The sequence below is a fragment of the Elephas maximus genome, chromosome 1 (assembly GCF_024166365.1).
Source record: "Elephas maximus indicus isolate mEleMax1 chromosome 1, mEleMax1 primary haplotype, whole genome shotgun sequence".
In the NCBI taxonomy this organism is placed as follows: Eukaryota; Metazoa; Chordata; class Mammalia; order Proboscidea; family Elephantidae; genus Elephas; species Elephas maximus.
Window position 1 is genome coordinate 233,281,619 of NC_064819.1, and position 23,499 is coordinate 233,305,117.

General features: G+C 43.6%; 1 protein-coding gene across 5 annotated transcripts in view; it reads right to left on the reverse strand.

Annotated features, from left to right (window-relative positions):
• Window positions 1-23,499, reverse strand: part of PRKN (parkin RBR E3 ubiquitin protein ligase) — a 1,645,966-nt gene that overhangs the window by 22,698 nt on the left and 1,599,769 nt on the right. For 2 of the 5 annotated variants that reach the window (XR_007512454.1, XR_007512451.1), the window contains exons 11-12: window positions 18,088-18,205; window positions 1,107-1,249 (exon numbers count right to left, since the gene is read on the reverse strand). Coding sequence is in view for 3 of the 5 variants with exons in the window: in XM_049852498.1 (XP_049708455.1) it covers window positions 8,365-8,477; window positions 18,088-18,205 (231 nt within the window). In the remaining 2 variants the exon portion in view is untranslated. Of the gene's footprint in view, window positions 1-1,106; window positions 1,250-6,036; window positions 8,478-18,087; window positions 18,206-23,499 lie in introns of those variants that run through there. The other 3 variants (XM_049852498.1, XM_049906102.1, XM_049852588.1) reach the window with 2 other exon arrangements.

Genomic DNA, 23,499 nt, shown 5'->3' on the forward strand with positions numbered 1-23,499 from the left:
GGTGTCGGCCGTGTTGATTCCTTCTGAGGCTGAGAGAGGAAGGGTTCCATGCCTCTCCCCTAGCTTCTCACAGCTGCGGGCCATCTGTGGTGTGCTTTTGCTGCTGGTACGTGCATCTTCACCTGGTGTCCTCGGCGTGTGACTCTGTCTCCATGTCTGTCCTCTCCCTTTATAAAATACCACTCAGGAGGGGTTGGGGTTAGGACCCACCCTGCTCTGGTATGATATCATCTGTCTGAACTGATAACAGAAGAAAGACCCTATTTCCAAACACAGTCACTCTCACAGCTATCAGGTTAGGACGTCAACATATCTCTTGGGAGGACACAACTCAATCCATCACAGAGAGTACTGAGGTCAGTGGAGCCGGGAAGGCTTCTCTGTGAAGGTGAAGACTTGTAGGAAGGGAGGAGACTGGCTGTGTTGTGTCAGAGAACCCGCCAAACCTAGAGGTCATCTAGGAGGTTACGGCAGAAAACATCAGTTACAGAAAACAATGACACAACCGAAGGAGGTGGACAGTACTCTGGAGAAATCATGAAACCCGTGTCTTTGTGGAAAACAGCCTCAGACACAAAGTCAGTATTCCAGAATTGAGGGATTCCCAAATGCCCCTGGACGGATTCCCTGTGAGTCTCAAAGCTTGCTCTGATTTCAGCTGATACTGCTCTTAGCGACATACCTCCTTGGGGAGCCATTCGGCATCGAGATGTCAGCCTCTTGGTGAGTTTGGCTCCAGGAAGCCTCAGGGAAAATTTCACAGAGGTGGGTGGCAAAAGGATGAGGAAGAGTAGCCAACTAGCCAATATTGGTGAAAGACAGTACGGTCCCAGGAATGCAGCCTTCCTTGCTACCTGGAGTATGGCCCACAGGTAGAGCAACCAATCTCTTCTGGTGGCACAAATGCTAAAGCCCTCGACTACTAGCTGAAAGGTTGGTGGTTTGAGCCCACCCAGAGGTACCTCGGAAGACCAGCCTGGAGATCTGCTTCTGAAAGATTACAGTGTTGAAAACCCTATGGGGCACAGTTGTACTGTGCATGCAAGGGGTTGTTAAGAGTCGGAATCGACTGCATGGCACCCAAAGCTCCTGAGAAGGTTGGTCACCTGGTACAGGCTGAGCAGGCTTCAGGAGAAGCTGAGAAATGAAGTCACGTTCACGCAGAGGCTGGAGGCTCAATTTCTTCTTCCCAGAGGGTCAATCCAACTCACCCCTTCCTCACCATTTCCAGATTAATTTCATAAAATTCCTTTGAAAGAAGCAGGAGAATGTCTTTATTGTGTTTTATTATTATTTCAGCAAAGCTCAGGTAACTAAAGAACAGAATTTTTGATTGGAAAAATCTTTGCTACTTGGCTACAGGCAATAAGTGCAGTTTTGACGGTCATGGGAAATTTAAAAATGTTCTTTTTCATTATAAAGTGATATTTCCACACCAACAAAAGAGGGGAAAGCAGAGGTGAGTAAAAATTCACGTATAATTTTATCACCACAGCAAACTGCATATTAGTGTGTCCCTCAGCCACTTTTTCATAGAATTTATTATTTTTTATATAATTGCATCTTATACAATTGCAATTTCTGTAAACTCCTTTTCGCTTAACATTATGTTGTAAACTTTTTTTTCCACGTTGCAAAATAGTTTTCATACGCAATCTGCTTAATGATTACACTGAAAACACATGTTTGAAATACATCTGGAATTTTAAAAGAAATACTTATTAAGTTAATTAAAGGATAGCATGTCACAGACCATGATGAAGCCCTGAAGAATGGTCATTTTAGAAATCTATTCACAGGGGAGGTTCTCATCAAATGTTTATAAATGGAAATTAATAAGGCACAAAATATTTCTGGATGGTACTTTTTATTTTATTATCTTTTGCCTTTTTTACTTTCTGTCAGAAATTGGTTAAAGCAGTCAGCTGCTAACTGAAGTTGGTGGTTTGAGTTTACCCAGAGGTGTTTGGAAGAATGGATTAACAATCTACTTAAAAAAAAATCAGCCACTGAAAACCCTATGGAGCACAGTTCTACTCTGACGCACGTGGGGTCACTGTGAGTCGGAATCAAGCTTGATGCAACTGGCTACTTTCTGTAACGAGATGTGGTGCTTTTGTAATAATGAGAAAAACATTAAAAAAGGTTTACAGGAAAAACATATTGAGTGGAGATTTGATGCTAAATAACCTGGTGCCATTGAGTCGATTCCAACTCATAGAGACATTATAGGACACTGCCCCGCAGGGTTTCCAAGGGGTGGTTGGTGGGTTCAACTGCTCACCTTTTGGTTAGTAGCCCAGCTCTCAAAAACACTGCACCACCAGGGCTTCTGATGGTAAATAGTACCCTTTAAAAATGCTACTGAAGTCACTCGCTGAGTTTGACATTAAGAATCCAAGACTTGTGTGTGAACTAAACTCTCTGTAGAAAGGAAAGGCGTCAGAGGCTGCCTTTGCCGTGTGCAGCTGGAGAGTTTTCAGGAGTGCTGCTTGTATAGCTGAGGCATCCTGGGGCACTAATGGGAGGAGTACGGCAGTGATAACACAGCTAGCAACTTGCCTTTAGAGTAAAATTCCTGGGACTGTGTAGGAGATAATCCAATAGACTTAAATTCAACATAAATCAGTCACATCCCCCTACTTGTGAAATCAGTAACTGTAAGGGTTTACATTCAAATACACATTCTCGGCATTTGCAATTAGTTTGCATGAGTTTTGTGGTTCTCATAGTTTGTTCTGTTCTCTCCATCAACTTGGCCATATATTAATAGCAAATATTTATTGAATGGGTCTCATGTGCTAGGTACTAGTCTTAGGGTTCGCTAGAGAAATAGAACTGTATAGTGAAACCTGTGAGAGCTGGAACTCAATAGGACTGCCTTATTTTTCCAGGTCTTGCAGGTTTTCCACCTTTGACAGAGTAAGTCTTACCACTTTTATACTGCTCCTTTTAGTGGACAATAGTTGAGCTTTCCTTCTCTGATAGGTTTTTGCCTTACACAGGTTCTGGCTTTCATAAGTTTTAGTGTATATATATCTGAAACTTGCTCTTGAAGGTAGGGTAGCTAAAGTGAAAGGAAGAAATGATGAAGTAAAAGAGCTGAACAGATTTCAAAGGGGAGGCTCAAGAAGACAAAGTATTGTAACAAAACATGCAAAGATCTGGAGTTAGAAAACCAAAAGGGAAGAGCATGCTCAGCATTTGCCAAGCTGAAAGAATTGAAGAAAAAATTCAAGTCTCAAGTTGCAATATTGAAGGAATCTAAGGGCAAATATTTAGTGATGCACGAAGCAACAAAAGACGATGGCAAGAATACACAGAGTCGCTGTACCAAAAAGAATTGGTTGATGTTCAACCATTTCAGGAGGTAGCATATGATCGAGAACTGATGGTACTGAATGAAGAAGTCCAAGGTGCACTGAAAAAAGGTATTGGTGAAAAACATGAACTGACGGAATACCAATAGAGATGTTTCAACAAATGGATGCAATGCTGGAAGCACTCACTCATCTATGCCAAGAAATTTGGAAGACAGCTACCTGGCCAACTGACTGGAAGAGATCCATATTTGTGCCCATTCCAAAGAAAGGTGCTCCAAAAAAAAAAAAAAAAAAAAAAAAGAAGAAATTATCAAACAATATCAGTAATATCACAAGCAAGTAAACTTTTGCTGAAGATCATTCAAAAAGAGTTGAGGCAGTACAATAGACAGAGAACTGCCAGAAGTTCAAGCCAGATTCAGAAGAGGATGTGGAACAAGGGGTATCATTGCTGATGTCACATGAATCTTGGCTGAAAGCAGAGAATACCAGAAAGATGTTTACCTGTGTTTTATTAACTATGCAAAGCATTCAACTATATGGATCGTAACAAATTATGGATAGCATTTTGAAGAATGGGAATTCCAGAACACTTAATTATGCTCATGAGGAACCTGTACACAGACCAAGAGATAGTCTTTCCAACAGAACAAGGGGGTACTGTGTACTTTGGACATGTTTATCAGGAGGAACCATTCCCTGGAGAAGGACATCATTGTTGGTAAAGTCGAGGGTCAGCAAAAAACAGCAAGACCCTCAATGAGATAGATTGACACAGTGGCTGCTACAATAGGCTCAAACATAGCAAGGATTGTGAGGCTGGCACAGACCAGGCATTGTTTTGTTCTGTTGTACATAGGGTCGCTATGAGTTAAAACCATCTCGATGGCACCTGACAACCACAACAACTACACACACACACACACACACACGTGTGCATGTGCGTGCAGAGAGAAAGAGATTGATTTTAAGGAATTGACTCACAGGATTGTGGGGGGGCTGGCCACCCAAAATCTGTAGGTCAAGGGACAGGCTGGAGATTCCTGCAGTCTTGTGTCCCCAAACCCTTAAGTCAGGAAATTAAAAGAGTGAAGAGTAGAGGAATTCTGGCAACATGTCTGTTTACAGTCTGGAGTCAGAATACACTCTCGGACGTTCCCTTCTTGCTCTTAAAGCCTTCAGCTGATGGGATGAGGCCCACCCACAGTACGGAAGGTCAGCTGCTTCACTTAAGACCAACTGAGTAAATCACATGTAACTACATCATAACAGCCCCTAGACTAGTGTGTGGCCAAACAACTAGGCATCATAAACAAGTGGACATGTAAAATTAACCATCACAGTACTGTCTATCTCTTCTATGTGCTTTACCTGAGTTAATTCATTTAATTCTCACAACAACTCTACGAGGTAGATTCTATTATTGTCTCCAAAGGTCACATATAAGTAGGTGAAGGAGTCAGAATTCCAACCCAGATGCCTCGAGCTTGCCCACGTACCCTCATTTAGGCTACCTCTCTGCTGTGCAAATATCAGGAATGTCATTCCTGCAGTCTTTGTGTTTCCTCAGAGCATTTACTGTGGTGTTTAGCCTGGGGGTGGGGGGCCCTCAGTGTCCAATGCTGGCCTAGTATAACTATAGGAGTTCTCCAGCAATGTTCCAGTCTCCATCAATGAACATGGGGTCACTGTTCAATGAACAATGCACAGCCACTGAAAGGGTTCTAGGAACAAAAAAATGCAACGTCAACACACCCCCGGCGAAGAGCAATGCAAAGTCACTGAACATTTCCAAAGTGACTTTTGTTATTGTTAGGTGCCATTGAGTAGGTTCTGCCTCATAGGAACCTTATTCATAACAGAACGAAACACTGCCTGGACCTGCGCCATCCTCACAATTTTTATGTTTGAGCCCATTGTTGCAGCCACTCTGTCAATCCATCTTGTTGAAGGTCTTTCTCTTTTTTGCTGACGCTCTACTTTCCCAAGGGACTGGTCCCTTCTGATAAGGTGTCCAAAGTAAGTGTGACAAAGTCTTGGCATTCTCACTTCTAAGAAGCATTCTGGCTGTATTACCTCAACGGCAGATTTGTTGGTTCTTCTGGCAGTCCACGGTATATTCAATATTCTTTGCCAACATCATAATTCAAGGGTATCAGTTCTTCTTTGGTCTTTCTTATTCGTTGCTCACCTTTCGCATGCATGCGTGACTTTGCCCATTGCCATGGAGTCGATTCTGACTCATAGTGACCCTATAAGGACAGAGTAGAACTGCCCCTGTAGGGTTTCCAAGGAACGGCTGGTGGATTTGAACTACTGACTTTTGGTTAGCAGCCAAGCTCTTAACCACTGTCAACAGGGCTCCAGCATGACTTTTGAGATAGAGAAATGACCTAAATGCTGCTGACCTTTCCCCAACTCAACATCTGTTTTAGACATTTATATCAGGGAAGTTTGCTAACAAAGAGAGAAAGTAACTGGGAGATTTTTTTGGATAAGGGTTTGCTTTTTTTTTTTTTAATCCCTGCAGAAACTACCCCATTTAAAAAACAAAAACACCCAGGGTAACTCTGAGCCCTGAGTAGAGGTAAAAATGGACATTTCTCATCAGACCGTCTTGAGGGAGGCTTTGGAGTGACTTGCCTTGTGCTTCCACCCACATTGTTGACAGCTACTGAAAATACATCTTCAAAAATGGACTCACATGCTCTTTTGATGCATTTATTGACAATTTGAGGACAAACTCAGATACAGTGGTCAGGTATTTCTTTACAGATCTCAGAGAAAAATAAAGATCCTTCTGCAAAGACTTCATTTCTATCCTTTTGATATATTTATATTTTGTCACACCGTTCCTGCTCAAATAATACTGCTTGTGATTCATACCCATTTATGGTGGTTGTTTTTTTCTTTAACTTATTTTAAGAATCACCATTCTATTCTGGAAAACAAAAAATAAAGACTGCCACCAGGAAAGAAAAAAAGAGCACACTGGAATGCCAAACAGCTCTAGAAACTATGCTAAAACATGGGGCAAACCCAGCAAACCACACGAATTTGGAAGGAGGCAATAGTTAAAACATGATTTTCAAGCAAAGCTGTGGATGATATAGAATGCTGTGTGCTCCACCTGACAGGGGGGAGCCGTCGGAGTTGTCACATCAGGAGCTGCTATTCACTGGGATTGTCGGTGACTTAAAATCAGGTCTCGATTAGATTCAAGACTCAGCACCTGACACCTGCCACAGGGATCATGCCTGGTCATGTTCTGCATCTCCTGTCATGCAGACGTGGAGCTCTCTATTCTATCTCTAGGATCTTTAGCCTTCCTGATGTAGATATGGGCGGCTGGGGTCATGTTGCCGTAGTGGGGTTGTCTGAGCCATGAAACCCAATGAAGCTGCGACAATATCCCACCTTGCCCAGGGAGAGCATCTCTGGAGGGAAAAGGGAGAGCAGGAAAGGCTGGCCCTGGGTGGATGAAAGACCAAGGTGAACTGAGGCATTAAGGAAAGAGGACAGTCACCCTAGGGATGTGACCCTGGAAAATTTTCTGAGGGAGGTCACTCCCTTGATCCCCTAAGCAAGGACTTCCGGTGCTATGTGTAAAAACAGAAGCCCTGCTAAGGATCCCGTAATTTGCAGAATCCCTGAATCCAAACAGGATTCCACGTGAGATTCATCACGCCCTGAGTTACAAAGGGTGATCTTCCTGAGAAGACAGGTAATTCAGTTCTAACAACAGATAGCAGCTGTGCTTTTCCATCTGCACACCACGTGGTAGAAAATGCTGCATCTAGTGTGCACTTTTTTGATATATTGCTAATCCTTAAAAAAAAAAAAAAAAAAGTTGGTGACTTGACCAACACTCCAAGCCACGTTAACCGAGGAAACAGTCCAGTGTGAGTTTGCCACAGGTCATACAGCGCCCCCTGGGCTTGCAGATTGGGGGAACAGCATGGATGTGCAGAAGAAGCGTAAACCCTTCTTATAAACAGAATCAAAAAAAAAAACAAAACAGAATCAGGCACGTTTTAATTCTGATAGCCCTGGAAACGCTACTTCTTTAAAGATTCTAATTTAATAATCTACACTTCTGTTAACATTCAGGGTCACTATGTAACCACGTCTCCCTCATAGACCCCCTTACCCATTAAATTCACGATGAAGCCAGTTGTATCAGCTAATTCCCCAAGCTGCAAAATGAGCACTTAAAATCAAAACAAAAATTTTGTAATATTTTCAGAAAAACAATTTCTAAGATTGCAAACAATTAAACAGAATGCAAGTACATAACATTTTGATTTCTTCCTGTAATTTAAACATTCAGCATTCAATTTACCTCTCCAGTTTCTCACTTAGTTGACAAGCTGACTCATGCATAGTCGGTATTTCATCAGTGCAACTGCTAAAGACCAAATTCTCAGGGATAAGCAAATATTTTTGACTATTGCATGTGGTCCTTTGTGAATGGATATGCTCTGAAAATTTAAGTAAGAGCATCTCTCTTAAAGCTATGCATATAGTTTTGAGAATCCTTTGCAAACGATCTTACATAGAACCACTGACAATAACTGTCCCACCCCCCAAAAACAACAACCAAAAAAAACAAAACAAACCTATTTCCCACCATTGACTTCTCCACACAATATTTACTGTGGGTAAAACGCAGGAAGGTGAACCCGGGAAACTTCTCTGCGTGTCCTTTTCCAGCCTGGCCCCAATTTACTCAAGAATGACAATCCATACAAGTGAACTGCACTTTAATCTGTGCGGGGACATCTGTGTATTGCTGAAGGCTGAAAACACCTCTCACGGGCCTCACCACCTGCTCTGCTGTTTTTCATGGACACGGTAAAAGGGATACCGGAAGCTGCTTCTGTAATTTGGTTTTTGTGATTTTGGAAAGAGCTTGAAATGTGTGTGTGTGTGCGCATGAGTGCGTGTGTGCGTGCGTGTGTGTGAGCGGCTAAAGGAAAAGTAGCAGACGACGGTTGCACTCTGTTTCAAACGAGGGTTGCCTGTGTCCGGCGGCTGGGAGCTACACGTCGAACCAGTGGTCACCCATGCACGTGCGGTTCCACTCCAAGCTGCAGTTCCAGCACCACTCAAACTTGCACTGGGGCTGTGGGCACTTCATGTGCATGCATCCACCTGGGGGCCGACAGAGGACACAGGTGCGGGCATTACAGTGCACACTTTGAAACACATCGTAGCATACACTAGCCCAAGAATTTAGAGCCCCTGGGTGGTACAAAGAGTTAAGCGTACCACTACTAACTAAAAGGCTGGTGGTTTGAAGAAAGGTGACTTGGAAGAAAGGCCTAGCAATATGCTTCTGAAATGTCACAGCACTGAAAACCCTATGGAGCAGTTCTACTCTGTACACATGGGGCCGCCATGAGTTGGAATTGGCTCGATGACAACTGGTTTGGTTTTGGTATTCTAGAAATTAATGTCTAAGTGAGTAATCACAAGTAATAGCAGGGCAGAGAGGATCTGAAAAAAGTCAGAGAGCAGGATCTAAACTTCTCAAAGAAATGAATAAAATTGAAGCATGCTACTTTCACCAGGAAGGCCCTGTATTTGTAAATCTGAGTTTAATTACTTCTCCTGAAATGGAATTTGTAAACAAATGATTCATGTCTCACAGGCAATGAGTTAATCCCTCATTATTTTATCTTTATAATTTAAATATGTATATATTTTTTCTTATGATTCACTTTTTATCATATCCTTAGGGTTATTTGGTTTGGCAAAATTCATAAAACAGGAGTCGGGACAGCATATTACTTCATTCCCTTATTATTTTACCTTAATAATTTAAATATATTTTTCTTTCTTGTGCTTAATTTTTGTCGTTTCTTGAGCGTTATTCAGCTTGGCATAATTCATAAAACAGGCAAAGGGATGGCATGCTACTTTTAATAGGGAATATGTTCCTTAATGCCATCAAAAATTTTATTTAAGGTGAGAAAACTTTGTTGTTAGTTGCTGCTGAGTGGCCGCCAACGTGTGATGACCTTATGTACAACAGAACAGAACATGGCCCAGGTGCACCACCTTCATGATCGTCGGTACGTTTGCGTCCATTGTTGAAGCTATTGCACCAGTTATCTCACTGAGGGTTTCTCTCACTCTTCCTGACCCTCTAATTTACCAAACACGACATCCTTTTCTAGCAATTGGTCTTTCCTGATGACACGTCCAAAATAAACAAGCTGAAGTCCAAGGAACTAACATTTATTGACAGGCATAATGCTGGGTGATATACATATGTTGGTACAGTGGTTAAACACTCAGTTGCTAACTGAATGGTTGGCAGTTTGAAAGACGTGGCAGTTGGCTTCCAAAAAGACTCCTAGAAACCAAAAAAAACCCCATAAAGACTACTGCCTTGGAAACCCTATGGGGTAGCTCTACTGTGTCCTATAGGGTCACTATGAGATGGAATCTACCCAATGGCAATTGGTTTGGTTTTTGGTTTATACATATGGTATCCCACTTAATCCGGAATAGCACCTTGTGAGATAGACATTATTACGTTTCAGAATTTTCTGAAGGTTAAGCGTTTGTGAATGGTGATGCCTGAGAATTAACGGAGATCTGTGATGCCAATTCAGACACTCATTCTGGTACAGAGAAGGGCCTCCAGCACGAGAAGAAAGAGCATTATTTTGGGATTATTTTGGTATTCCTTCTTTCCTTCCATTTGCTAAATATAGTCCCTATTTGCTCTTGGGGCTGAGAAATCAAGGCTTCAGTGAGGTGAAGAGGAAGTGACCTGTATGACTCCACAGGGGTCTGCTTCTGACCGAATCTCCTAGAACATCCAAGTTAAAGCTGGATATTCAGTTTCTTTGCCTGAGTCATACAACGAACTGAAAGTGTTCTATTTTACCAATTATGTTGTTAAGTCATTTCTTTCTTGCCAAATTTTCCAAATAATTGCTTCAGTGCAGTTTTATTTTTATTTACAAATCTGGCAAAAGAACTTCTACTAATTTATGAATATGTAACTAAAGATATGGAAACCCTGGTGGCGTAGTGGTTAAGTGCTATGGCTGCTAACCAAAAGGTAGGCAGTTCAAATCCACCAGGCGCTCCTTGGAAACTCTATGGGGCAGTTCTACTCTGTCCTTTAGGGTCGCTATGAGTCAGAATTGACTCGACGGCAATGGGTACGGGTACGGTAACTAAAGGTATTTGCTTTAAGGTCACTTAAATACATTTAAAATCCCGTATAGTTCTATTTCTTTTTGGTTTGTTTTAAAGACCACAAAAAACTACAGATGTATGAGAAATAAAGGAAAATACTCCCCTGTGACACTTTTAATATTTTCCATTTAGGATTACATCATATTCAGTACATATTTACTGATTGGAGCCCTGGTGGCACAGTGGTTAAGAGCTTGGTTGCTAACCAGACAAATGTCAGCAGTTTGAATCCACCAGCTGGTCCTTGGAAACCCTATGGGGCAGCTCTATTCCATCCTATAGGGTCGCTATGAGTTGGAATCAACTCGATGGCAATGGGTTTGGCTTGGTTTTTATACTTATAAATAATATGAGAAAGCAATGTGATGTTGTAAAATCACTTAGGTTTCTGAAAAATATCATAAAGAATTCTTTAGCAATATATTCAAACTCAATGAAATATTAAAATAATGCTAAATTGAAGGTTGAGAATGTTTTTCTATTATACCAAAAATCTAATGGATACGGAATATTAGTGTTACAAATAATTTTCTGTTACAAAAACTAGAATCACAATGGCACAGTAGAATAAGAAGGAAGCAAATAGGAACAGAGGATATCCGCAGGATTAACTCTCTTCCCTTTCTGATACCATATCCACCCCCACCACCAGTTGTGGTTGAACTGTGCTCTGTAGGGTTTACTTTTCAGAAGTAGATCACCAGGCCTTTCTTCTGAGGCATCTTGGGGTGGACTTGAACCGCCAATCTTTTGGTTAGCAGCTGAGAGCATTAACTGTTTGCACCACTCAGGGACTCTGATGCTTAATATACATGGGGCAATATACTGGATCCTATTGTATGGCCTCCCTGGGTACTGAGTTCTGCCTGCCGACGGATACTCCAAAAACGGACGGCCAGCCTACCCTGGGCACTCTTTATCGGGGCTCCAGCACCAAATCTTCCATTAAATTTTACGAGAGAGTAGAAACTCCTGAATGACCTGGACGCAGATTTAAGAGGCAACAGATATTTATGACCTGAGAATGGAGCCGGAATCTCATCTGTTTGAGATGGAAGTGAAGAAAGAAACTTCCAGAGATTAAAGGGGATTGTGGGAGGAGGTGCCAAGGGTTAGCCTATGTTTAAAATAACTCTCATTATCATTTCAGTTTAGCTGAAGGAAAATCTTCTTTTGTGGAATTCAGCTGAATATGAAGCAAGCTATGAACTTAGATGGGAACCACTGGATGGGGAAACTAGCTTCCTTGCTAACACTGGGCAATATTGGTTTCCATTGTAGAGGTATATTCCAAAACAGTTTTGACGCTCATTAATAGGGTTAAAGCTTTAGCTTTTCAGGTTATAAGTCACAATGATATTCATTTCAAAATTGGGGCCATAGGACTTCTTTTGGAATTGCGATTTTCTCACTTAAGATGGTTTGTGGGCATTTCCCATGTGTTCATAACTTCTTCCTTAGCATGAAAAACCGCACGACACTTCCTGAGGGCTTGCTATGTGCAGGCACCACGCTGTGTGCTTTTAATACATTATCTTACTCTCACATCAATTCTATAGAGTCTGTACTATTACAAACCCATTTCAAGAATGTGGAAACAGATGCTCACAAGGTCACACCGGATGTGGCGGAGCCAGGTTCTAACTCAGGCAGCAAGAGGCCAGAGTCTATGCCCTTAATCCGTAGTGGCAGTCCACCACGGGGCTGTGTAACAGTTTATCAGATGGGTTTATCACGATACAAATGAGCTCTTTCGTATTGGAGAACATTGACAACATCAAATAATTTATCGTGATCAATATACCAGTATATTGAAAATGCACAATATTTCAGTGATTTTGGGTTTTCCTCAATTTAAATAGTGCTGCAATTAGTGTGTTTTTGCCTCAAGTATGTGTTTTTGTGTGTGTGTGTGTATCTGTATTGCGTATTTCAGATTCTTTCTTTGGGGTAGATTTCCAGAAATAAAATTATTGGGTCAAAGGATATAAACATTATAAATCTTTTAAAATATATTGCCCAAGTGGTTTCCAGAGAAGTTATGCCTGTTTGGGTCCTCACCATATTTGAGGATTATTATTAAAAACAAACAAACAAATACAAAAGAAAATTTGAAGACCTTTGAGGATAATAAAATAGTATAAAACCGAAAACCAAATTCATTGGCATTGAGTCAATTCCGACTCCAAATGACCCTGTGAGACAGAGTGGAACTGCTCCACAGAGTTTCCAGGGAGTGCCTGGTGGATTCGAACTGCCAGTCTTTTGAGTAGCAGGTGTAGCTCTTAACTGCTGCGCCACCATGGTATCTTACTATTTACTTGGCATTTTTTAAGCACTTGCAAAATGGAACCCTGGCCCGTGTGTATTAACCATTGCAAATTCTCCCTTGTGAAGGGCCTTTTCATACCCTTTCACTTAACCTTGTCTGTGCTTTAAGCAAGACAACCCTGGCCAGTTGCTGAGTGGCCATCAAGGTAGGAAAGCACTTTCCTCTGATTGCGTTGATTAATAGGTTCAGAGAGACTTCTGCGTTTTCCAGGAGTGCTCCAGCATGCAAAGGAATGAGAATGACTCATTGGGTAAACAGTTGTTTTTTTTTCCCCCTGAGAGGCCATTGACCCAGAGCTGGGGACTTGGCTGGACTCAGTGGCTCTTGCCATTCTGGGACCATCAGCACCTTCTGTTTGTGTTAATGGAGACTTTCCCATAGGACAGCCCTGAGAGAAGAGACAGGAGTGCCCAGCATGGGCCTGCCTGCTCTCACCTCACAGCGAGGTGGCCCTTACCAGCCTCCAACCAGGGTACAGGTAGTTAGTGCCCCAAGAGGAGAACGTCGGGAGGGCGGCCGCGGGTGTTTCTGTGGTGGTGTTCCTGACTCTACCTTCCCCATCTGTGGGGGGGTGGGTCTCAAGTTTAGAAAGGTCTCCTTGGGTGCTGGCTGGTGATGGCTTTAGACTGGACAGATGGCAGCAGGACCCCACTGGCTGCTGTGAGGTGTCAGGGTCATTGAGTGTGGTAGGTTGAGTATGAACTACAGTATAATTTCAAATAAGGAGCCCTGGTGGTGCAAACGGTTAAGTGCTCATCCGCTAACCTAAAGGTCAGCAGTTCAAACCCACCCAACCGCTCCAGGGGAAAAAGACCTGGCCATCTACTTCCACAAAGATTGCAGCCAAGAAAACACTGTGGGGCATGGGGTCACATGGGGTCTCGGTGAGTCAAAATCAACTCAACTACAGCCAAAGACAACGACAATATAACTTCAAATAATGTTTTGGAGCTGGTGCAGCTACAAAAGTGTGGGGGACAGACAACAACATGACCACACAGCATAGCCTCAGAGAAGACGAGGCCGGGGAGCAAGCCAAGCCACTGCCTCAGCCTGGCTGAGCCACTTATTTTGAATCGCATCCAATATCTTGATCCTAAATAGTTTCTGAGGAGCCCTGGTGACACAGCGGTTAAGCACTCAACTGGTAACCAAAAGGTTGGCAGTTCGAACCAACCAGCTGCTCTGTGGGACAAAGATGTGGCAGTTTGCTTCCATAAAAGATTATAATAAATATTTACAGCCTTAGAAATCTTATGGGGCAGTTCTACTCTGTCCTGTAGGGTTGCTATGAGTCCGAATCAACTTAATGGCAATTTTTTTTTTTTTAAATAGTTTCTTTCCTCATTCCGTTCCCAACCAGACAAATGTTAGCAGTCTTCCTAGCATAGCCATTGGACTCCCTCCGTAGATATTTTTGTGTGACAAGAACAAGAGCGAGGAACATTTACTGAAGGCTTAATTGATGTAGAAGGCACTCTACAAATGTGATTTCATTTAATCTGCACAGTAACTCTCCACAAAAGGTACATAGATTGCCCCCATTTTACAGAGGAGGGAATGGTGGCTTAGAGATGAACTAACAGGTTTAAGGGTTTATTTGACAGGGCAAAGGGATGATAATGATAATGGTGGGGCAAGGACTTGAACTCAGGCAGTCCAGAGCGCAAGTGCTACTTCAGTCCCAGAAACCACACTGCAGCCTGGTCAGAAACCCCTCTGGGATGGATCAGGAGATATGCTAAACAGGGAAAACAGGAGTAAGTGCTCAAATTCCTTGCGATCTCCCAAAAGTTAAAACAACAATAATAAATGACAGGGAACTTCCTTGAAGATGTTGCTGTTAGCTGCTCTCCAGTTGACCCCTGACCTAGGGCGACTCTATACACAATGGAACGTAACACTGCCTAGTCCTGCACCATCTCCATGATTGATTGTGGGTCAGCATTGTGATCCATAGCATTTCTTTCTGTCTTTGTTTTTCTAAATAATATTTTATTGTGTTTTCAGTGAAGGCTTACAAAGCTGTTTAGGTTCCCATTCAACTATTCCTACACAAATTGTTCAGTGACATTGGTTACATTCCTCACAATGCACGAACAGTCTCATTATTTCCATTCTGGTGGTTCCATTTCCATTAATCTAGTTTCCCTGCCCCTTTACATTCTCACCTTTGTTTTACAGTAATTACTGACTATTTGGTCTCATATAAGTTATTTTATTTTAAAGGAGCACAACATTTATGAGTGATACTCATTATTTTGTGAGCCAATCTGTTATTCAGCTACAAGGTAACCTCAGGGGTTAGTTTCAGGTCAAGGTTTGAAGAGTATCTTAGGGAAACAGTCTTGGGAGTCCTTCAGTCTCAACCAGTGTGTGTTTTTTTTCTCTTTAAGGAATTTGGGGTTCTGTTTCCCCTTTCTTCTCCCATGCCATCAGGGTTCATCTCTTGTGGCTCTGACTAGAATCGTCGGTAGTGGTAGCTGGGGCACCATCTAGTTCTTCTGGTCTCAGGGTGGATGAGGTGTGGTGTGTGTAGACTATTTGTCCTGTAGACTAGTTTCTTCTCTGAGTCTTTGGATTCCTTCCTTCTCCTTTGCTTCAGATGATTAGAGACCAACAGTTGAAGTGATCTATAGATCACTAACAGATGCTTTGCACAAGTAGATCGACAGGCCTTTCTTCCTAGTCCGTCTTAGTCTGGGAGCTCCACTGAAACCTGTTCAGCATCACAGCGACACAAAAGTCTCCACTGGCAGGTGGGTGGTGGCTGCATCTGACGTGCCTTGGCTGGGAATTGAACCTAGCTTGCCTCATGGGAGGCGAGAATTTGCTCCGGAATCACCACTGCCCCCATGCTTGAAAAGAGAATGTCTGCAGTCCACCGACTGTCCTAGACAGGTGGTGGGAGGAAACGACTTGTGAGGAAGAGCTGCCTTCCATGGTTTTAAGCATCTGGAGACACCATGTTCCTGCTGAGGAGCCATGGACGAAAAGCAGTGCCTTGTGCTGTGAACGGATGTCACGCCAGCATCAGAGTCTCCTGGGACTCCTCAGTGTGAGATTCAACTATAGATTATGGGCCTGGAGTGAGGCTCAGGAACCTGCAGTTCAAGCAAACACATGAGGTGGTTCTCACATGTGCTTAAATGGCTATGCTGGCAGCAAATGACAGGTGCACACAGGCCTGGGCACATCATCAGAGAAACAAGTTAATCTCCACTCTCAGTGTCCCTCAGAATGTGACCTGGGCTCTGTGCCTGTAACGGCAGGAAAGGGGGAGGGAGTCCTTTAGTCCGAGAGCTCCTGCGATTTCCTGATGGCCACTGTGGCCAGGCAGTGCTGAGGCTGAGAGAACATGACTGCAGGGTTAGGAGGGGAGAGCCATGCATCGGCGGGGTTTACAGCACAGTTTAGGGAGGCCTGTTCTGAATGTGGAAGCTGGTATTTCTAGGCACAACTGTGAACTTGAGCAAAGAAAACCATGTCCGTGGCTCCTGGAGGACATTGGCGGTAGTTAGTTTCATTTATTTCAGAGGTATCTCCAAATAGTAATTTCAAATTCTACAAATGGAAAGAGCATTTGGTAGAAGGCAAAAGAAAAACTCCTTTTCAAGGCATATTCATGTGGGGGACGTTTTAATGAAGGAGCCGACTATCATAATGCGTAATAAACCAGTTGCCATTGAGTCGATTCTGACTCATGGCAATTTCATGTGTACAGGGTAGAAATGTGCTCCATAGCGTTTTCAATGATGTATTTTTTTGGAAGTAGATCACAGGGCTTTTCTTCTGAGGAGCCTCCGGGTGGACTCAAATCGCCAACCTTTCGGTTAGCAGCTGACTGTGTTAATTGTTTCATCACCCTGGGACTCCATCATAATAATCCGAAATCAAAAACCAAACCCACTGCTGTTGAGTCAATTCTGACTCATAGTGACCTTAGAATAATGCACGGCACTAAGTCCCCTTCAGCTGGAATAGAGAAACTACACGAAATCATGTTCTAGTATTCAAAGGGATATTGGTAGGTGTGATATGAAAAAAGAGTTTCACCGCCAAATAAATTCAGAAACCAGTTGGTTAAATTACACAGGTGTCTTACAGAAGGAACGCTGAGATGCTTTAATATGCTAACGTACATTGTGAATGGGGATCCTACTAGGAGCTCCCTTAGGTGGCCGCGGTGAGGATTAAACGATCTGGTATGGTAGAACACATGGAACAAGGTCTGGCATGTAGTAAGTGCTCAGTAAAAGTTGCTTTTGGTGATATTATTATTACTCAAGAGGAAGGATATACCAGGAATCACCTTCCAAATTAATTTGGCATGGTGACTTCCTCTTTTTCCTATAGAGTGTCTCTTGGGACTAGAGGGCCATTGAGGACATTTTGGGAAATACCGAACTTGGAATTTCCCTAACTTTTTTTCTTCTTTGCTTAGAACAGTAGACAACATATCAAATGCAAACTAATATTAATAATAGATAACGATAGGGGCTTTCTATATGCTACCACCTGTCTGTCGGTCTGTCATACTGTGGTGGCTTGTGTGTTGCTATGATACTGGAAGCTATGCCACCAGTATTTCAAATACTGGCTGGGTCACCCATGGTGACCAGCTTTTAGTGGAGCTTCCAGACTAAGTCAGACGATGAGGTAAAGCCTAGCGATCTACTTCAGAAAATTAGGCAATAAAAACCCTATGTATGACAACAGAATATTGTTCAGTATAGTGCTGGCTGGAAGATGAGCCCCTTTGGTTGGAAGGCACTCAAAATACATAGTGGCCACAATGATTGTGAAGTTGATGTAGGACTGGGCAATGTTTTGTTCTGTTGTACATGGGGTCGCCGTGAGTCAGAGCTGACTTGATGGCAAACAGCAACAACAACAACAACCATAGAGCAAGTACTGGGCTCAGCAGTCCACGGAAACCCATCATGCCATATGAGTCTCACAACAACCCTCTGAGGTCGCATCTATCATTATCTCAATTTTACAGATGGGGAGTTGAGGCTTAGGAGGTTAAGAAGCTTGACCTGGTAGAAATGAGATTCTAGCTTTTTCTGGATGGCTTCAATCCATCTGCTCGACCGACTACTTAGTTATAAAATCCTCCCCCAGAGTCTGCCTGTTGTTATCATGCAGTGAATACTCTCTAAGGAAAACTCATTAAATCCTCTTTTTTTTTTTTGGCCCGTCCAGACTTACCGTTTTTTTCAACCGGTACATGGCAACGAGGACAAGGTTTGGTGGTCTTCTTGATTGTTTCTTTGGAAGCCTCTTCCCATCGAGCTTGCTCAGCTGCCTTTTCATCAACTCGGTAGCCCTGAGTAAATCAAGACACAAGGAGTTTACATTCTGATGTTCATCTGGGGATGTAAGTTAGGCCATGACATTTTTTTTTCATATCGTACCTCTTTTTGCAACACTGCTCAGGAAATTCTTAAAGATGGCAGTGCCTTCAGGGAAGCAGCTCCAATAGAAATGCATTTGACCAGTGGTGGACACCTATTGAACGTACGCCCAACACAGTTTCCCTGGCATGTGACATACGCTTATAAGCTAACAAGAGATCACTCAGCTGTAGAGTGTAAGGTCTTTTATTTCGTTGTTTTGATTAATTGTAATAAGTAACATTTATCAGGTTTGATGTATTCAAACTGTGGTGTTGGTGAGAAACACTAAATACACCATGGACTTCCAGAAGAACAAACATTCTTAGAACCAATACAACCAGAATGTTCCTTAGAAGTGAGGATGGGAACACTTTGGCTTGTTTACTTTGGACATGTCATCAGGGAAGACCAATCTCTAGAAAAGGACACTATGTTTGTTAAAGTAGAGGGTCAGTGAAAAGACAGAAACCCTCCAGGACATGGCCTGACATAATAGCTGCAACAATGGACTCAAACATACCAACGATCATGAAGCTGGAGCAGGACCAGGCAACGTTTCGTTCTGTTTTATATAAGGTCGCCATGAGTCAGAGCCGACTGGACGGTAAATTAGAACAATAACATCAGGTACTTAATACACAGGCAAAGTGATAAGTGCTTTACATTCACTTCTTATTAGGGGCTCCATCAGGTGTGTAGTGACCATTCTAGTTTTTATTTTACATTGAGATTTAGAGGACTTAAATAATTGCCAAGGCTGGTAAGCAGGAGAGTCTGTGTGACTCCAAAGTCTTTGCTCTTAACTTTCTTCTACATCTCTGTATCCTCTATTCTTGGATCTGGAAAATGGGGAGCTCAAAACTTTGTCAAAGAGGAGACTAGAGCAAGAATAAGCAAATGCAGTTGATGGGACAAGGGGGAAGCAAAGGGAGTTCATAATAGTGAATGGGCAACATTGTGGGCCCTGGAGCCATGCTGCCTGGCTTCAAATCCCAGCTCCATGCGGCTAAGTGACTTTGGAAACATTTCTTAACCTCTCTGAAAGTTCTTATCTCTAAAATGGGAATAAAAAATATACCTAGTTCATTGAGGGTATTGAGGATTAAAAACATGTCTCACTTTGGACATGTTATCAGGAGGGATAAGTCCCTGGAGAAGGACATCATGCTTGGTAAAGTAGAGGGTCAGCAAAAAAGAGGAAGACCCTCAGTGAGATGGACTGACACAGTAGCTGCAACAATGGGCTCAAACACAGCAACAATTTTGAGGATGACACAGGACTGTGCAATGTTTTGTGCTTTTGTACATAGGGTCACTATGAGTTGGAACAGACCCAACGGTACCTAACAACAGTAACAGCTTCTCTAAAGGAGTGGGAACCAGTATCTGACATATACTGCTATATCATCATGTTAATTCGCTCAGGACCTGTGGCATGGCAAACTCTCAACCATGTTAGCTAACATTATTCATGTACATGACGACTGGGTCATCCCTGGCTCTTTCCATGAGGAGGAGAAGGAAATTCAGATGAGCCACCGAAGACGCTCATTCTACACCCAGCTACTCACTCAGACTCTGCAGTCTTTTCCACTCCCTCTAAGAATTGACTGGCATGTGCAGAAAAAGAATTGGCACATTCTGGGACCTGGTGCAAGAACCTTGTGTTCTAGAAGTACATTTCAAAAGGTTAATCCAAGTGGGATGATTTAGAATTCTTCGATCTTGACCTCTATGGTTTCTCTTTGTTTTAAAAGTTCCGTCTATGATTTAAAACTAAGGCGAACAGGAAATGGTTTTATTGACTTGTAGTAACTCTTTCCATCACCCATTTGTCAGTACGTGAGACTGTGGTGGTTGGTATGTTGCTGTGATGCTGAAAGCTACGCTCATGGTTTTTCAAATATTAGAGGGTCACCCATGGTGGGCAAGTTCCAATGGTGCTTCCAGACTAAGACAGGCTAAGAAGAAAGGCCTGGCGATCTACTTCTAAAAATCAGCCAATGGAAAGCCTGTGGCTCACAACTGAGTACTACTTCACACAGTGCTGGAAGATCAGCCCCTAGGTTGGCTTCATAAAGTGCTGGAAGATCAGCCCCTAGGCTGGAAAGCACTCAGAATACACAGTGACTTCAGCAATGGACTCAAACATGCCAACAGTCATGAACATGGCACAGGATTGGGCAATATTTTGTTCCATTGTACATAAGGTCACCATGGACTGGAGCTGACTTGGCGGCAACTAACAGTGCTGTGTGCCAGACGTTTTATAGCATCGCCTTTAGTCCTCATAATAACACTACCTATAATACGCTTTCCTTTTTTTGCAGAAGGTGAAATGAGGCCTGGAGAGGTTATACAACCTCCCCAAGATCACAAAGCTGGTAACCCAGATGCAAGTGTCTTTGGTTTGGAAGGCTCGCTCTTTCTGCCTTAACATGCTCATTCAGGAGCCAGTGTGAAACCACTACCGGCGGTTTCTGAGCAGGGGCTTGAAGAGAGGAAAGGAGGCCTTTGGGTCTGAAGCATGGGCTAGCGTGGTGGCGGCATGAACGACCTAAGACCGGGGTATTCAGGTCCTGCATCAGGGCGAGGACACTTGGTCTGGGAGGAGATGGGTGTAGGAGCAGGTTAAGTGTGTCTGGATGGGCTGTGGTCAGTGGCTGGACAGCCTGACGGACACGTCCAGGAGGCAGGTGTCAGAATTGGCCATGCGGAGGACGCGTGGGGTGTTGAGTGTGATCTCAGAGTCCGCTCTAGAGTTGACGGTGAAGCCGCAGAAGAGCCTACAGAGGTAGATGTGCCGAGACAAGGGAGGAAGGGCAGAGCCTCTTGACAATGTCAGAGAAAAGAAGAGAAATAACCCCAAACCCTAGGGATAGGGCAAAACAGAGACTGTATGCATCTCTTTTTTTGGTATCATCCTGGAGGGTTTTCTTATAAGCCCGCCCAACAGTCATCCAGCTCTCTCTTGTAGGGTGGGGTGGGGTGGGCATGAGGCTGGGCATCTGGGAGTGGGTAACTTTGCTTAACTACCTACCTACAACTGCTTAGGACCCAAGGGTTTTAGAGCCCTGAAGAGTTAGAGGTTAAAGTGTAGAAAACTGATAAGGTGTGGCTGTATTTTTTTCCTGGTAGGGAGGATATGCCCAAAGGTTATGGTTTTATTGCCCCATAGGGCACTAACCTGTTCCGTGTATAACTCAGAAATCATATTTCAGATTTCCTGTCTCAACGAACTGGATGGCATGCTCTCCTCTAACATTCGTGAAACCGGCTCTCTTGCCCTCTGCTTTTCTCACTAATCAACGAACACAACTTTCACATGGCCGACAACAACCTGTGTCTGAGGATGGCCAACAAAAACTTGTGGCTGAGGATGGTGTGGCTACGCCTGCAAAGTTGTCAGAAATGAACAAAGAAGAAGGGGGAGCCAGGTCGAGGCTGGTCCAGGATCACCATGCCAGGGAGGAAAGAGGTTTTAAGAAGAAACAGTAATGATGTTTCTATTACATTCACTAGGAGCCCTCGTGGTGCAGTGGTTGAGTGCTCAGCTGCTAACTGAAAGGTTGGCAGTTTGAACCCACCCAGCCACTCCACAGAGGAAGACCTGGAGATCTCCTCCCGTAAAAATTACAGCATGGGAAACCGTATGGGGCAGTGCTACTCTGTCCTACAGGGTTGCTATGAATCGGAATCAACTCATCGGCACGCAACAACAATCTAGTTGAAGGAGGTTTGGTGGCTCAGTGGTTAAGTGCTCAGCTGCTAACTGAAAGGTTGACGGTTCAAACCCACCAGCTGTTCTGTGGGAGAAAGACCTGGCCATCTGCTCCCATAAAGATTACAGCCAAGAAAACCCTACAGGGCAGTTCTACTCCATCGTACAGACTTGCTATGAGTCAGAATTGACTCCATGGCACACAACAACAACAACAACGTTACACTTACAAAGTATGTTCTATGTGTCAGATGCTTCACGAAGATCATTGGATTTAGCAAATGGAGCCTCCCTGAAAGGTGTTAGCAACTGACAGCTGCAGAAGCTGCTGCTTTGAGGGGCCACGTAACTTTCCCAGGTCACTCGGACACTGAGCTGCAGACTCAGTCTAACCCCTGCACGATCTGACCTCATGCCCCATGTTCTTTTGATGATGATGTGATGTCTTTCTTTCATCAACATGTCACAGGCTACAAGAAGACTACGGGATTGAGGCCAAGCAAAGTCATGGCAGTCGGTAGGGAGGGGGAAAGAGCCGTTCTAAGACGACGTGTGGTGAAGAGGCAGAGGGAGAAGGTCACTTCACCTAGCCGTGTCCAGGTGGGTCCCACTCCCTCCCTCTACCTCCTTCAACACCAGCTTGGCACCTTCACTCCCCGCAGGGCTCACTCTCCTGCTATTTGTCATCACTGGCATTGGGCTGGCTCTGACTTCCACCTGACCTGCTGAAACTGTCCTCGAAAAGGACGTGAGAGGCCCTGTCAAAGCCAATGCCTTTTCCTGTGTCCTTATCTTCTCTGACTGTTCCAGACACCTAGTGCTGTCCACTATCTTGCTGCTTGGCACAGTCAGCACGAAGGCCCCCAAGGGGCGCCATTCTTCTGTCTTTGACCTCCATCCAGTCAGACTCCTGAGAAAGGAGAGCTGGAGACCCCACTGTTGCTGATGGCTAATGGGCATGGCAGCCAGCACAACACAGGCCCGAACACCTGCTGTCAGCTACTCTGTGCCAGGTGGTTGTGTCAGTCACTTCTCAGGGGGAGAGGGCTGTCATCAAGCCCTTTCTACTGAGATGAGAACAGTGCCCTGCACCTTCCTCGGGTGTGCTTGCTGCGAACGTTCAAATCTTTCTAGAATGAGCTCAAGCAGTGGCCAGGTGCTCACTGCTTCAGGATCACCAAAGGATGTTTGTTGTTGTTGTTAGGTGCTGTTGAGTCAGTTCCGACTCATAGCGACCCTATGTACAACAGAACGAAACACTGTTCAGTCCTGCATCATCCTCATAATTGTTGTTATACTTGAGTCCATCATTGCAGCCACTGTATCAATCCACCTCATTTAGGGTCTTTGTCTTTTTCGCTGACTCTCTACTTTACCAAGCATGATGTCCTTCTTCAGGGACTGATCCCTCCTGATAACATGTCCAAAGTATGTGAGACATAGTGCTGCCATTCTTGCCTCGAAGGAACATTCTGGTTGTACTTCTTCCAAGACAGATTTGTT